The following is an 18,087-nucleotide window of genomic DNA, read 5'->3' on the forward strand; positions in this document are numbered from 1 at the left end:
GAGTCAAGATTCATTCCAACTTCCACCTTTGTGCTGGATGGAGACATTTGGAGAGAGTTTTTGGAACCAAAGAGAGAGTAGGCCTCTACTAAAGCTAACCGGCTCCAGGAAAAGATTCAAGTCTTTGAAGGAGAAAATAAAGGATCCAGATTTTAACTCCCAGCTGCATTTGGGATTACTGAACTGAACTGAAACTAAGGCTACCTCCAAAAGCCCTCCAAGAAATCCTGCTCCCAGAGAACAATTATATTTTAGAGAAGAGAACATTACAACTATGCTCAAAAAGTTATCAAACTGTGTATACTCTTTGAACCAGCAGTGTTTCTACTGGTCTGTATCCCAAAGAGATCTTAAAGGAGGGAAAGGACCCACATGTGCAAAGATGTTTGTAGCAGCCCTTTTTGTAGTGGCCAGAAACTGGAAACTGAGTGGATGCCCATCAGTTGGAGAATGGCTGAATAAACTATGGTATATGAATGCTACGGAATATTGTTCTATAAGAAACGACAAGCAGGATGATTTCAGAGAGGCCTGGAGAGATTTACATGAACTGATGCTAAGTGAAATGAGCAGAACCAGGAGATCACTGTCAAAGCAACAACAAGACTATATACGATGCTCAATTGTGATGGACGTGGCTCTCTTCAACAATGAGATTCAGACCAGCTCTGGGTCTTGTGATGAAGAAAGCTATTTGTACCCAGAGAGAGGACTGTGGGAGCTAAGTGTGGACCACAACATAGGATTCTCACTCTCTGTTGTTGTTTGCTTGCATTTTGTTTTCTTTTCCAGTTTTTTTTCCTTCTTGAGCCTTTTTTTTTTTTTTTTTTTGTGCAGCAAGATAACTGTATAGATATGTATACATATATTGGATTTAACATGTTTTTAAACTATATTTAACATGTATTGGACTACCTGCCATCTAGGGAAGGGGGTGGAAGAAGGGAAAAATTTGAACAGAAGGCTTTGCAAGAGTCAATGTTGAAAAATTATCCATGCATGTGTTTTGTAAATAAAAAGCTTTAATAAATTTTTTTATAAGTCCATCATAATTAATTATCATATAATCTTGTTTAAACAAAAACTTTTAACATTCTTTTTAAAAGTTCTGAGTTCCATATTTTCCCTTTCCTTCCCCTCCTCCCTTCTTGAGAAGGCAAGCAATTTGTTGGTTAGATACACGTGCTCTCATGAAAAAAAATTGCAATGTTGAAAAATAAATCACAGATCAAAAAACCCCAAGTCCTAAAAACAATAAAAGCAAATTAAAAAGTATGGTTCAGTCTGCACACAGACTCCATTACTTCTTCCTCTGCAAGTGGACAGCATTTTTCATCTTCAGTCTTTTGAAACTGTCTTGTATCACTGTATTGCTAAGAACAGCTAAGTTAACATAATTCAATACTGCTATTACTGTGTATAATATTCTCCTAGTTCTGCTTACTTCATTTGCAGCAATTCCCATAAATCTCTTCAGGTTTTTCCATAAGCATTCTGCTTGTCATTTCAATAACACAAGAGTATTCCATCACGATCATATATACCACAATTTGTTCAGTCATTTTCCTCTTGATGAGCATTTCTGGATTTCCAATTCTTGGTCACCACAGAAAGAGCAGCTACAAATGTTTTTGTACACAAAAGCTCTTTTTCTTTTCTCTTTTTGCTTTAATCTCTTTGGGTATAATCCTAGTAGTAACATGGCTGGATCAATGGGTAGACATGATTTTACAACCCTATGGGCACAGGTCCAAATTGTAATCCCAAACAGTTGGATCAATTCATAATTCTGCCTTAGTATGTGCTTATTTTTCCATGTTCCTTTTCTGTCACCTTAGCAAACTGATAGGTACAAAGTTGTTTTCATTTGTAATTCTCTAATCAAGAGAGACTTAAAACATTTTTCATGTAATTATAGATAGCTTTAATTTCTTCTTCTGAAAACTGCCTGTTCTTATTGGGCAATCCCTTGGGGAATGGTTCTAATTTTTACAAATTTGATTCAGTAACTTATATATTTGAGGAATTAGGCCTTTATCAGAGAAACTTGCTGTAAAACTTTCCCCCAGTTTTCTAAATGCCTTCTAATTTTTTACAAAACTTTTTTCTTATTTCATAGAATTTTTAAAATCATCCATTTTATCTCTCATGATCCTCTCTACCTCCTATTTGGTCATGAACTCTTCCTTTATCCAAAAATCTATCAGATAACTTCTCCCCATATTTCCCTAATTTGCTAGTTTCCTAAATCGACGATGTAAAATATACTACTATAAAATTGAAATTATAACTTAAAGTTCTTATGATAACATTTGGCATAAGTGAATTTATTCTGGTCTCATTTGGAGTGAAACATTATTTGTTATTATATTATATCAAGAAACTTGTTGCTGTGTGGTTTTAAACCAAGTTACCTCAGTTATTAATATTAATCTGATAATTTATTGTCTTAGAGATATCATTTAAAATGTGAACATTTCTTTAGTTCTTTTGGATTATACATATAACTTAAATGACTGATATGAAAAAAAAAATAACAATCAATAATAGATTAGTAACTGAGTTAGTTTCAGTATTTGAAGATTTCAGGGTCTAGCTCCAAGCTTAAGGGGTTATCACGTAATTATGTGACTTCAATTCATAACTGGAAATTGCAAAGGAAAAGATTTTTAGAAATCAGTGTGTATTCAGCAATAGTCCAAGAGTAAAGTTACATCATCTGATTAATGGTGTCAAGCCACCTTTCAGGATAAATCTGGAAGACTGCCTTATTAAATCTAATATTGGATAAATATTGAGTAAGATAAAAATATGGATTATTGTGGTTTATGATTATTATAAAAAATCTGTTCAATTATTTAATTATTATTTAAGTAACTCAGAAAGCTCAGTTTTTTTCTGGGGAAACTGAGCACTAAATCAAATTCCTTGGGTCTGTTGGGAAGCCCAAAATCCTTTAAGCTAACTTGTTTATCAACCGCAGGCCTGACTTTAAACTGTTCTGTAAAACTTTGTATGTATTTCCTAATATATACAAAACTTGCAATTTCCAGGAAAGATGGAATGGGGAGCTGGTAAGTTTCAAAGATAGAGGCAGGGAATTCTAGCTCCCTTAAAGAAACAGAACAGGAAATTAAAGCTAAGAACTGTCACCATGTGTCTTTACAAAAAAGAGAGAGAGAGAGAAAGAGAGAGAGACAGACAGAGAGAGAGAGAGAGAGAGAGAGAGAGAGAGAGAGAGAGAGAGAGAGAGAGAGAGAAAGAATATGAATTTTTATGAATAATAATCTTTTTCTTTTAAAACATACTGGGTTCTACAAGTTAAAATGTGACTGTTAAAGATTATAAATCTGGAATTGATTTAAGCCAAAATCTGGTTCTAAAGGAATTAAGAACAGAGTCTGATAAGAAGAATGGCTTGTGGGTTTATCTTGTAAATGCCTTCAAAAGATATCCACTTTTGCTAGGACTTATTCATCTGAACAAGGCTAGAATTTGGAAATGAAAACATATGTTACTTGATATGCCTTATTTTAAAAATGATCACTTAATGTACTTATGTATCTCACCCAGAACCTTTTGTTATAACTAGTTAATCTGGCAACTTTTAAATGAATTAATTCTTGTAGTAGAGTCCATCTTCTTATAAAAGTGTTCTGTTATTAATTCTGTAAAGGAGTCTCTGTTGGAATTCATGGAAGAGCTGTTGGAATACACGGGAGCCACTGGACAGTGGCTGCTGGAGATCCAACACAGAATAGATCTCCTCTTGTGAGGGGATGAAACAAGGAGACTGAGAGGCAGTTGCTATTCTCTGATCTCTCTGAGAGGCCATTGCATTGTCTGCCTTCTCTCCTCTTCCCTCTGCCTTCAATTTATCTCATTCCTAGTTCGCAACTCTTGTGTCAGCAAAGGCTGCCATGCAACCCCTTCTGATGTTAGGATCCACAGCTGTGGAGGCTCTGGGAGAATTGACCTGTCCCTTAATAAGTCCCCATTTTTTGGTTTTTGCTGTTATTTTTCCCCACAGCATGGTCCACACACTGAGAAATGCAAACAGCACTATCACTTTTGGATGGTTATAGCAGGTGTTGATCTTGTGAAATATCATGGAGGCAAACTTTCAAACGGAGAAGAGGATTGTAGTCAGAACAGGCATTTAAATCTCTCATCACTCTTCTGGCTCGGCCTATTAATGTATTGGCCCACTTAATTACCTCAACTGAAAATCTTACCAGGGCTCTTCTTCCTTAACTCTGGAAGGATCCTTCTCACGAACAGCTCTGGTTCTTAATGTAATTTTTATCTTCTGCCCCACGTTCGGGCACCATATGTTGGAATACACGGGAGAGTTGTTGGAATACATGGGAGCCACCTGACAATGGCTGCTGGAGATCCAACCCAGAATGGATCTCCTCTTGTGGGAGGCAGTTGTTGTTCTGTGATCTGACTAACTGGCCATTGCATTGTCTGACTCCTCTCCTCTTCCCTCTGCCTCCAATTTATCTCATTCCCAGTCCACAAACAATATCTGTGTTAGCAAAGGCTGCCCTGCAACCCCTTCTGATGTTATGATCCACAGCTGTGGAGGCTCTCAGAGAATTGACCTGTCCCTTAACAAGTCTCCTTCTATTAATGGGAAAAATGAATAAAAATTTGGTTCTAATTTTCTGTTTGCATCTGAACTCTCTGTGTAGTTCAACATGACAACTAGCCAATCTAAAATTGGAAATCCCTGGTCTAAAAGGTTCCAAATTCAATCTTCTAGTAAGAAACATAAGGTTAAGCTAATTGTCATCCCCTGGCTATTAGCAAATTTAATTGTAATTAGTAAATTTAACTTTGTTTAAAATCAAATTTGTAGGAAATTTTTAGAAGGAATTTCTGCAAATGACTTGAGCTAGAGAAGAACTGTCCTCCTTTTTGTAGTGGCAAAGAACTGGAAATTGAATGGATGCCCATCAGGTGGGGAGTGGCTGAATAAGTTATGGTATATGAATGTTATGGAATATTATTGTTCTGTAAGAAATGACCAGAAGGATGATTTCAGAAAGGCCTGGAGAGACTTACATGAATGGATGCTAAGTGAAGTGAGTAGAACCAGAAGATTGTACATGGCAATAACAAGATTATATGATGATCAATTCTGATGGACGTGGCTCCTTCGAACAATGAGATGATTCAGGCCAGTTCCAATGGTCTTGTGATGAAGAGAGCATCTGTACCCAGAGAGAGAGGACTATGGGGACTGAACGTGGATCACAGCATAGCATTTTCAACTTTTTCTTCTTGTCACTTATTTGTTTTGTTTTTCTTTATCATTTTTTTCCCTTTTGATATGATTTTTAAAATTCATTTTATAATTACAATTTTTTTTGACAGTACATATGCATGGGTAATTTTTTTTTTTTTACATTATACCTTGTATTCACTTTTCCAAATTTTCCCCTCCCTCCCTCTACTCCCTCCCCTAGATGACAGGAAATTCCATACTTGTTAAATGTGTTACAGTATGATATTATTTTTCTTGTGCAGCATGATGAATATGGAAATTGCACATGTTTAACTTATATTGGATCGCTTGCTATCTTGGGGAGGGTGACTAGGGGAAATGGAGAAAATTTTATAACAAAGTTTTGCAAAGGTGAATGCTGAAAAGTATATTTGCATGAATTTGGAAAAATGAAATATTATCTAAAAGAGATAGAAATTCCAAATCACTATTTATCAGAGAAATGCAAATTAAGACAACTCTGAGATACCACTACACACCTGTCAGATTGGCTAAGATGACAGGAACAAATAATGATGAATGTTGGAGGGGATGTGGGAAAACTGGGACACTGATACATTGTTGGTGGAGTTGTGAAAGAATCCAGCCATTCTGGAGAGCAATCTGGAATTATGCCCAAAAAGTTATCAAACTGTGCATACCCTTTGACCCAGCAGTGCTACTACTGGGCTTATATCCCAAGGAAATCCTAAAGAAGGGAAAGGGACCTGTATGTGCCAAAATGTTTGTGGCAGCCCTTTTCATAGTGGCTAGAAGCTGGAAGATGAATGGATGTCCATCAATTGGAGAATGGTTGGGTAAATTCTGGTATATGAATGTTATTGAATATTATTGTTCTATAAGAAATGACCAACAGGAGGAATACCGCGAGGCTTGGAGACACTTACATCAACTGATGCTGAGTGAAACGAGCAGAACTAGGAGATCATTATACACTTCAACAATGATACTGTATGAGGATGTATTCTGATGGAAGTGGATATCTTCAACATAGAGAAGAGCTAATCCAATTCCAATTGATCAATGATGGACAGAATCAGCTACACCCAGAAAAGGAACACTGGGAAATGAGTGTAAACTGTGAGCATTTTTTTGTTTGTTTTTTGTTTTTCTTCCCAGATTATTTTTACCTTCCGAATACAATTCTTCCTTTGCAACAACAACAAAATTCGGTTCTGCACATTTATATTGTACCAAGCTTATACTATAAGATATTTAATATGTATGGGAATGCCTGCCATCTAGGGGAGGGGGTGGAGGGAAGGAGGGGAAAAATTCAGAACAGAAGGGAGTACAAGGGATAATGTTGTAAAAAAATAAAAAATAAAAAAATTACCTATGCATATGTACTGTCAAAAAAAAAGTTATAATTATAAAATTAATCAAAAAATAAAATAAAATAAAAGAGACAGACAGAGAGAGAAGAGCTGCTCTGAGACCACCCCAGAACCACAGGACTCATTAGATGTTTCCACAGGAAATTTTGGGGAATTGGGTTTTTCACAAGACAGTTAGGGTTTAATGACTTGTCCAGGGTCACACTATTACTGCCAAGTGTCTGAGGCTGGATTTGAATTCAGGTTTTCCTCATTCCAGGGCTGGTGTTCAATCCACTATGCCACCTGGCTGCCTACTTTTTCCCTTTGCACCTTTCACTTATCACAGGGGGTTTTCCTCTTTAATTGTGTCAGAGCACCATCCACCTTTCCCTTTTCCTCCTTCTCTCAGTTGGAAACCCTCTGTTGTATCAGTTAGCTATGGGGCAATGTGAGAAGTCATTAATAACCAGTAATCTGTGGAGAGCTTCAGAGTTCTCCCCTTCTTCTCAAGTCCTTTACTAATCTAGTTTTTCTTTGGAAAGTCATTACTAATAATGAGACTGCATTAACTCTCCTAGAGTTTGTGGCTACTCCCCTGCAAGAGACAAATGCCAACTTCACTTGTAATTCTGTGATAAAGGAAAAGGTAACTGAAAACATAAATTATCTTGATGTGACCTGTGGACTTGTGATGTTCTGAATTACAAGGAACACAAACAACCCAGGAAATAAAGCAGGTGACAGAATGGAGCCTTTGTTTAATCTGTGTGTGGTGCCTTCTGCTGAGTCATCCTAAAGACAACGATTCTGTCCTCTCACACAATTCTTCCTATGAGATAATAATGGTATAAGCATCTCTGCAGACCTGCAGCAATGGGAGCTTGATGCTTTTTCTATAAAAAGAGGGGGTGCTTTTAGAAAAACCCTGTTAATTTTAAATTGTCACATGACCTCCTTTGCTCCCAACAAGCCTGAGAGAGGAAGTCTAATGACTCTCCTCCACTTAGTATTCTCAGTCCAGTTCTGGCCCCGCTCCATCTCACTGCAGCCGCCAATGAAGTCAGGCCCATTCAGACCTCCCCAAAGGGTGGTCCATACGTGTCCTCCCTCCGTGGTTCTAATCCCATGCACACAGATCACACATTCAGACAAATGTCCCGTCTCCAGATCTAATATAGAAGTTTCTTCCAAAGCCCACATGGGGCAATAATCGACAAGGCCAGTGTCAAATCAGGCTTCTTCCAGGCTGAGACATCCCAGAATGCCAAGTTTACCCCAATCTGGGCTCTTGCTGGGCATCTGACCAGGGGATGTCACCTCTTTCTCCCTCGTCCCTGTGGCTTTTCCCACTTGATCCCCTTTCTTTTTCCCCCCCACCACAAGCATGATTACTCACATTCCTGAAGGCATTCTGTGTCTGTGCAGTAGGATTGGGACTGCCTCAACTGAAACGAACAGAGGAGGAAAAGCAAGTTAGTGGCCAATTTTACAAATGGTATTTAAATGTCTGTGAATATTCTATGAGGGACAAAGGCTTTTTCTACCCAGGCACCGTGGGCTGCATACAATTTCCATTGCGTTAGTATTAACACTGGGACACCAGTAAGGAATACACTGATCTCTCGGTTCCTACAGGATGCCAGTCCAAGTTTGTGCTTTTATGAGACAAACAATGCAAGAGTGTGCTTGGTGTGGATGTGGCTAAGTCTCAGCACCCCTCCCAGCCTGCTTAGTCCCTCTAAAAAGAAAGCGATCTCTTTGTACTGCCCTCACAGGGGGCTGCCAGGAGTAAAACACTGAATAAACCTGACACAAGAATAGAAGTGCAGCCCTCATCACAGTACTCTGCATTCTCCCTTTCCTATTTCAAAACTCCTCCTCAAATGTCAACTCTTTAAAAAACAAAAAGACTTGAAAGAGGTCCCTGGAGAAAGTCTTTCCTGGCCCTTGGCCATGGAGCTCATCCCCAGAGCTGGTGCCACCATTATGCTTGGTGCGGACTAGGAAGAGGCCAACAAGCTCCTCCCGCAGGTCCGACCAGCCACAGTGATCACAAGGGTCCTATTCTGCACCCCCGTAGATGGCCTGCCTGATGGATGCTGACCACTGGTGGGTGGTCCTTCCTGCCCCATCAAGGCCATGGCTAAGTGGTCCATGAGCCCACAGCCGCTGTTCCTGCTCAGTCTTCCTACTTTGTGGAGGAGGGCAAAACCTTGTGACCTTTGAAAGATCAGAATAGTGAAAGCCAGCAGTCTGAGAGCTGAAGTACACTTGAGGAGTGTCAGGGTATGCCAGGCCCTGGGACATAAACCAGGCTGGTGGGAGCCCAAACAAGGACTCCTCCATCAGCTATGACGCATCTCTAAGGAACATGGTGGGTTCAGTACTTTGTAGCAAATGTTTTAAATATAAAGCCATTCCTTCTTAGGCACTGAAGCGGTAGATGGAGATTATTATGACTTTCTTGGTTCGGAGGTAAATGTTTTGTAACTGCTGTTTCTTGCTCTATCTTTGCAATAAATGTGACTTTGTAAAAGTTAATTGATGTTAATTGGCTATTAAGGTAGGATTCTAATTACTGAAGGTTAACGTTGAGAAGAACACACTAGAATGGGACTTGGTAATAGAAAAATTATCTCCAACCCCTCAAAGGTATACTTCAAACCTTGAAAGAGCTGTATAGTAGGCCTAATTCGGAACTAGTAAGTGTGCATGTAGGGGGCAGAAGGATATTAAATCTTTACAAAAGCTACATAAAATTTTAAATCAAATGTATAAGAAGAATGATTCCCCAGTAAATAAATGGTTGGAAGGCAAGTTTCAAAAGAAAGAAATCTATAAACTATCAACAAACAAAAAAAATACTCCAAATCACTAATTAGAGAAATGGTAACTAAAGCAACTTTGAAGTTCTATTTCACACACACTGGATTAAAGATTTTAAAAGGAAAATACTGCTGCAGGGGCTGTGAGAAACAGGCATAATCAATGTTGGGGAAGCCACTAATTGAACCAACCATTCTGGAAAGCAATTTGGAACTATGCCCTTCCTAACGGTAATAAAACTACCAGAAGTCATTCCAGTATTAGACCTCTACTCCAAAGAGGAAAGAAAGAGGAAAGGACCATATGCACAAAAATATGTATTTCAGCTTTTTTTTAATTTTAAAGCTTTTTATTTTCAAACATATGCTGAGATCGTTTTCAACATTCACACTTGTAAAACCTGGTGTTCCAAAATTTTCTTCTTCCCCCACCCTCAGCCTTAGATGGTAAGTGATCCAAAATATGTTAAACATGTGCAATTCTTCTACACATCTTTCTACAATTATCACTTCAGTTCTTTTTTGTAGGAGGGGTGAAGAAATATACATGAAGATGCCCATCAACTAGGGAAGAGCTGAACAAACTGCAGTACATGCATGTAATGAAATACTACTGTGCCATAATCAATGATGACAAGGACTGCTTAAACATTTTTTGGACAGGGCTGATGCAAGGATCCTTTTTTTCCCCCCTTGGCAGGGAGGGAGAAAATATGAGAGAAAAAAATATTAATAAGGAAAAAAAAATTAATTAAAAAAAGATGAAGTTTAAAAAATCCATTTTCTGCAAGAGGCTTTTCCTATTCCCCACAACTGCTAATGTACTCTCTCAAATGACCTTGTGTTTAACTACTTTGCATGTATCTTCATTTATTAATTTTATGTTAATGCAATATGTTTTTATTCCTACTTAGTTTCTTCTCCATTAACTGTAAACTTCTTGAATTGAGTGATTCTTTCATTCTCTGTATTATTAATCCAATTGCCTAGCACTGTGCAGGTCACATAATATGGCTGGTTTTATTAAGTACTTGGTAACAATTGATTTCTGAATTTATGGCTATAATTTTGTGAGAGGAGGTGCTGTATAATGTAACATTGTAAGTCAGGGTTCAAATCCCATCTCTGACACTAAATAGTTTAAAAGGCAAATCATGGGACTTCTTCAAAAAATACATTTTTATTCCTGTCTTGTTTTTATATCATCTCAGTTTCCCCAACATGTAGCTATTCTAGGTCTAAATTTATCATGACTAATATACTGATAACATTACATTGTTAGGATCAATTAAATTAGGTATATAAGGGATTTTATAATTTTTTTTTACTTTAAACTTTTCCCCCTTAATAATATTATTTTATTTTTTCCAATTACATGTAAAGTTTTCAATATTCACTTTTGTAAGATTTTGAGTTCCAAAGTTTTCTTGCTCCTCTCCTTTCCTCCCCACTCCCCAAAAGAATGATCAATCTGATAGAGACTATATATGTGCAATCACATTAATTTTAATTCCACATTAGTTGTGCTGTGAAAGAAGAATCAGAACAAAAGAGGAAAAATCATGAGAAATAAAAAACAAGAGAGCAAAGAATATGCTTTGATCTGCATTCAGAGTCCATCACTTCTTTATCTGGCTAGCAAGCTCCTTCCAGAGGACCCGAGTTGCTGAGAAGAGTTGAGTCATTCACAGCTGATCCTTACACGATGTTGCAGATGTTCCGTACAATGTTTTCTGGCGCTGCTGATTCCACTTTGTATCACTTCATACAACTCTTTTTTTAGGTTTTTCTGAAATTTCCACTTTTATCATTTCTTACTGCAGAGTAGTATTCCATTACATTCACACCATAGCTTGCAGTCATTCTCCAACTAATGGGCATCCCCTCAATTTCCAATTCTTGGCCACCATGAAAAAAAAAACAAACCTGCTACAAATATTTTAGACCATGTGGGTGGATCTTTTCCCCTTTTTTATGATCTCTTTAGGGCACAGATTTAGTGTGGTGTTGCTGGACCAGAGTTGGATCAGTTTATAACTCCACCAACAATGCATTAGTGTTCCAATACTGCTACATCTTCTCCAACATTTATCATTTTCCTTTTCTGTCATATTAGTTCACTAGGTGTGAGGTGGTACCTCAGAGCTATCTTAATTTGCATTTCTCTAATCAATAGTGACTTAGAACATTTTTTTCATGTGACATGGCTTTGATTTATTCACCTGAAAACTGCCTGTTCATAGCCTTTGACCATTTATCAATTGGGGAATGACATATCCTTATAAATCAGACTCAGTTCTCTATATATTTGAAAAATTAGGCCTTTATCAGAGAGATCTCTATGCTTTTCTTCTAATCTTGGCTGTATTGGTTTTGTGCAAACTTTTTTATATTTAATTTAATTTACATTAAATAAAAATTATCCATTCTGCATTTCATAAAGTTCTCTGTAGTTTGGTCATAAACTCTTCCCTTTGCCACAGATTTTGACAGATAAACTATCCCTTTGCTCTCCTAATTTGCTTATGGTATCACCCTTTATGTCTAAATAACGAACCCACACTGGGTATTTTGGAATAAGGTATGACCTTGTTGGTCTATGCCTAGTTTTTGCCATGCTATATTCCAGTTTTCCTAAAAATGTTTGTCAATTTGTGAATTCTTATCCTAGAAGTTGGAGTCACTGGGTTTATCAAACAGTAGATTATTAAATTACTTTGGTATAGTACTTAACATTGTATACCTAACTTATTCTACTGATTCATAACTCCATTTCTTAGTTTTAATTGAATAGTTTTAATGATGGCATAATCTAATTTTAGATCTGGCATAGCTAAGCCACCTTCCTTTACATTTTTTCCCTCTTTCTTGTTTTTCCAGATGAATTTTGATGCCATTTTCCCCTAGCTTTATAAATACTTTTTGATAGTTTGATTGGTATTGCACCAAATAAGTAAATCAATTTAGGTAGACTTGTTATTTTTATTATATTAGCATGGTCTACCATGAGCAACTGATATTTTTCCAGTTGTTTATATCTGACTTTACTTCTGTGAAAAGCGTTTTGTAATTGTGTTCATATTAATTTCTGGGTTTGTCTTGGCATCTAGACTCCCAAATACTTCATATGGTCTATAGTTATTTTATTTTATTTATTTATTTATTTATTTATTTTTGGCTAGGCAATTTTAATTAAGTGACTTGTGCAAGGTCACACACCTAATAAGTGTTCACTGTCTGAGGCCAAATTTAAATAATTCAGATTTTCCTGACTCCAGGGCAAGTGCCCTATTTATTGTACTATCTAATTGCCCTTCTAAAGTTATTTTAAATAGAATTTTTGTATCTCTTCCTGCTGGATTTTGTTGGTAAAATATAAGAAATGTTGGTGAGTTATGGGATTTTTATCTTATATCCTGCAAACTTTACTAAAGTTCTTCCCCCCACCCCCCTCCAGCAATTGGGGATAAGTGACTTGCCCAGGATCACACAGCTAGGAAGTGTTAAATGTCTGAGGCCAGATTTAAACTCAGGTCCTTCCTGACTTCAGGGCTTGTGCTCAAGTTGTTCATTTTTAAAAGTAGTTTTTCAGTTCATTTTCTAAGATACTCTAAGTACACAATCACATCATCTGCAAAATGTGATAATTTTGTTGCCTATTCTAATTCCTTCAATTTCTTTTACTTTTCTTATTGCTAAAGTTAACATTTTGTACAGTACTGATCTTTTTTTACATTTTAATCTTTTAACATTTAACATTTTTACATTTTAATCTTTTAACATTGATCTTGTAGGGAATGCTTCTAACTTATCCCCATTACATAAATTGCTTGCTGTTAGTTTTGGATACCATTTAAAGGAAAAACTCCACTTATTCCTATGCCCTCTAGTGTTATTAATAGGAATGGGTGATATATTTTATCAAAAGCTTTTTCTTTTTGCTTCTACTGAGAAAAATCATGATTTTGTTACTTGCGTTATTGATACAGTCAATTATGCTGACAATTTTCCTAATATTGAACCAGAATTCTTAGTGTAAATACTACCTGGTCATAATGTATTATCTTGGTGATAAATTGCTATGATCTCTTTCCCAATATTTTATTTATTTTTTTTGCATCAAATTCATTAGGGAAATTGATCTGTAATTTTCTATGTTTTAGCTTCCTGGTTTAAGTATTAGAATCTCATTTATGTCATAAGAAGAATTTGGTAGGACTCCTCTTTGCCTATTTTTCCAAATATTTTTTAATAGTAATGGAATTCATTGTTCTTTAAATAGTTGCTAGAATTCACTCATAAATCCATCTGGCCCTGGAGATTTTTTCTTAAGGGGTTCACTGATAGCCTGTTCAATTTCTTTTTCCAAAATGGGTCTATTTAAATATTTTATTTCCTCTTCCGTTAATCTGGGCAATTTACAATTTTGTAAATATTGGTCCATTTCATTTAGATTATCAGATTCATTGGCATACCAGTGGGCAAAACAACTTCTAATTATGGCTTTAATTTCTTCTCCATTGATGGTAAAATTTATCCTTTTCATTTTGATACTGATAATTTGGTTTTCCTTTTTTTAATCAGAGATTGATTTATTTTACTCTTTTTTAAAGTAAAACCATTTTATTTATTAGATCAATAGTTTTCTTACTTTCAGTTTTATTTATTTTTCTTTTGTTTTTCAAAATTTCTAATTTGATATTTAATTGGGGATTTCTAATTTTTTCCTTTTCTAGTTTTTTGAACTGTATGCCCAATTAATTGATCTGTTCTTTTATTTTATTCATGTAAATATTTAGAGGTATGAAATTTCCCCTAAGTACTCCTTTGGCTGCAGAAATTATCAGACACAATTAACAGACTAGAAGCAAGGAAAACAATTAGGAAGTTAATGAGAGATGATTAGGGCTTAAGCTAAAATGCTGGCACTAGCAAGGGAAGTGGATGAATATTAAAAGTGCTATAAAAACAGAATGATATGATAACTGATTTACATTTTAAAAGGAGTATAGACTTTATTTTATAAAATTATTATTTTTACATTAAACCATTTACATTTTAATGTTCACTCATATCCTAATAAGACTCTGGAGCTGTCAGAAAATTAATTATTTTACTGAACTGTCATGGAGAATAAAATACAAACCTATCCCTAAATTATTTACAACTCAAATCTTTGCTCTATTTAATATGCAATCACTCCTGAAATGGTGAGAATGAGGTATCAGAGGATGGTACATCTCTTACATTAAGAATATGATATCCAACAGCCCTCACACCAACACTGAACAGAAAGTCTTGCCCAAGGTTTCCATAACTGTCCAGGAGTTGGGCTTTTCCTTCACCACAGCCCCTGAAGTATATCATTGACGACAAATTTAGGACTGAATCTCTGAAGATTCTTTCTAGTTGCAGGAAAGAACTTCTGTAATTTCATTATGAAGGAAAAACTTCTGAATGATAATTTAAGCAAGTCATTTTTGCTTAATATCCTCACCACTTTTCTGTCACTCATATATGAAAAAGTTTGTAACCCATTCATTTAAAGGTAAGAATGAGTCCCATGCTCAAACTCGCAACCATCCCTGATGTAAAGTGAACTCTGAAAAAGAGAAATCAATTATTTGGGACAGGGTAAATGGTTTTTTGAACAAAGACAACCTTCTTCTGGCTTTAGAAGGTAATGTCCTTGGAATAGTATTATGTATAGGTTAGGATTGCAGTCACTGACTGAGCCCTGTAACTTTGAGTCAACTTGGATTGAATGCACAAGCCCCCCTATATTGACACTGAACTTGGTATCCTTAATGTGCCTAATCACAGTTCGGTACTTTGTGCCTTTTTGGCTCCTTGAGGGATTCTCTTGAGTCATTTCTATGGAAGCTACTTCAAAATCGGTGAAGTGAGAGCTACCTATATTTGGAAAATCAGCAGCAAAATCCAAAATCTTCCTCTTTTGACAGAGGAGCACACGTCATGTGCTACTGCAAGTTATTTCTGCTATAGGCCCAGTTAGGCTAACTGATCAGAATATTGAGGAAAGTGATGAGGATTGGAGTTACATCAATAGGAAGAAAAAAAAAATCTATTGGGTAATATAAAAAATGCATAAAACTATTATTTTAAGATCTTTATAGAGGTAGCTAGATGGCACAGTGGATAGAGCACCACCCCTCAAGTCAGGAGGACCTGAGTTCAAAAGTGATCTCACTTAGCTGTGTGACCCTGGGCAAGTCACTTAACACCAAATGCCTCAGGAGAAAAAAAAATCTTTAATGTCCTTTCATAGTGATAAAAGTAACCCTCAATATCTGTGGTGAACAAGATGAAAACAACATCATCCCTTCCAGACTTAAGTGTCTGCTCCAGCTGGCTTTCATATGGAACCAAGAATCTTTTTAAATGCAAAAAACATTTAGAATAATCATTATAGTATAACTTACTAAGGAGCAAAAACCTGTGAATAGTGCTGCACAAAGCTATGCAAACCTCATCCTTGGCTCTTAGAAACATGTTATTTTTTTAAAGGAGAGAGAGGGGAAGGAATCACCTTTAGTGTTAAATTTTAAAATCCCAACACAATGTGGATGAAATAGATGTCAAAGCAAAAATTAAAAGATCATATCTCATCCCTCCAGTGAGGTAGAAGCAAAATAAGAATGCTTCTTCAAATAACTTAAACTCTAGTTTTCTTCCAATATGGTTCACAAAGACCCAGCAGATGCTGGCACAAAACAGACTTTCATGAGTAATTCTGTAAAAAGAATAGCAATTCAAACTACCAAAGAATTATTTTATAGAGCTAAGAAAAAAAATTTGTTTGAAAGAACAAAAAAATCAAGGATATCAAAGAAACCAATTTATTTAAAATGTGAAGGAAGGAAGCCTTGCAATTCCAGATTTCAAGCTCAACTACAAAGCAGTAGTCATCAAAATTATCTATTAGTGGATAAGAAATGAAGTGGTAGATCACTGGAAGAGATTAGGTACAATGATAAATGACCACAGTAATCTACTGTTTGATAAAACCAAACATAATCCAAAACATTTGGGGCAAGAATTCATCATTGCACAAAAACTGCTGAGAAAACAGAAGACCCTGGCGATTAGTAAGCATACACCAACATCCTCCACTGTATACCAAGATAAGGTCAAAGTGTTTAAAATGATTTAGATATAACGAGTGAAGTCATAAGTAAAGTATAGGAAAAACATTCCAGTCAAATCTATAGATAAGGAGAAGATTTATGACCAAACAAGAAAAAGAGAGGATCACAGAAAGTAAAATAGATTTTGATTATATGGTTTAAAAAGTTTTTACACAAACAAAACTGATGTAGCCAAAATTAGAAGGAAAACAGAAAATGGGAGGGGGGGGGAAGTTTTGCAACAACTTTCTCTGGTAAAGGTTTTATTTCTCAAGCATATGAGAAACTAAATCAAATTTATAAAAAGAAGTGGTCCACCTAGTTGTTAAATGTTCAAAGGATATAAATTTTCAGAAGAAATCAAAGCTATCAATACACGAAAGAATGCACTAAATTATTAGAGAAATGCAAATAAGTAAAACTTTGAAATGTGAGAACATCCTCATATCTATCAGATTAGCTAATATGACAGAAAAGGAAAATGACAAATACTGGAGAGGGATGTAGAAAAATTAAGCCATTAACAAATATACTTTTAGGAGAGTAAATTGGTCCAAATATTCTTTTTACTTGATTTTTGTGATATGGCTAATATGGAAATAGATAGTACATGATTTCACATGTATAATCAATATCATATTGCTTGCTTTCTTAAAGGAAAGTGGGATTGGGGAGAGGAAGAAAATTTGAAACTCAAAAAAAATTTTTTTAATTAATGTTAAGAAAATCTTATATGTAATTGTGAAATATTTAAGGAAATGAACACTCTGGGGTCTAAAAGACACTGTTTGGAAATATCAATGAATCTTTAGCTTTCTACCAAAATAACAATCCTGATTCTTAAGGGGTGACGTATAAAAAGGATAAAGATATCTTGGTCTTAAAGTCTCCCTAGAGAAGGGATTTAGAGTATGAATTCCATCTTTAGCATTTGTTAAGAATGTGACCAAGGACTTCATTTGAATTTCTTTGAGTTTCAGTTTCTGTTATTTGTAAAACTGGGACAACACTATTAGTACTATTATTATTTCAGAGCTATGAGATTTCACTAACCACAAAAATATAAAATTAAGAGGAGACTATTTTCTGAATGATATTTATCAGTGGACTTATCCTTGGATGATCCTTGAAAGTAAAGTGGCTTTATAACGAGAGTGGATTAAATTTACTAATTTTTAATTTGTTAAAGATGCTATTAAGTTAGGAAGCTCCTTGAGACCAAGGACCATTTTTTGCTTTTCTTTGTGTCACCAGGATTAGCATGGAACTTTGGAACACACTAAATGTGTTTATCAATGTCTATTGAGGACTTACAATCATTCAAAAAGGCATGAATTTAAATTGTTTTTTGTAAGTATCAGAAGCCAGGATTTTGGAAAACTAATTCTCTTAAGTTCTGTCAGGTCTCCATTTATTATCATTACTAAACAAGCGAACATTTGGTACTGCTCTACTTTTATTTTCAGCTGTCACAATGACCTTCCACTATACAGTAATTCAAA

At 35.7% G+C, this 18,087-nt stretch overlaps 1 protein-coding gene across 1 annotated transcript in view; it reads right to left on the reverse strand.

The window, feature by feature from the left end:
* The window catches only part of SMIM14 (small integral membrane protein 14), a 62,448-nt gene that overhangs the window by 14,154 nt on the left and 30,207 nt on the right, over positions 1–18,087 (reverse strand). Inside the window, exon 3 of the mRNA XM_074274572.1 lies at positions 8,009–8,057. Coding sequence (XP_074130673.1) covers positions 8,009–8,057 — 49 coding nt within the window. The remainder of the gene's footprint in view (positions 1–8,008; positions 8,058–18,087) is intronic.

The sequence above is a fragment of the Sminthopsis crassicaudata genome, chromosome 6, assembly GCF_048593235.1.
Source record: "Sminthopsis crassicaudata isolate SCR6 chromosome 6, ASM4859323v1, whole genome shotgun sequence".
Classification (NCBI taxonomy): Eukaryota; Metazoa; Chordata; class Mammalia; order Dasyuromorphia; family Dasyuridae; genus Sminthopsis; species Sminthopsis crassicaudata.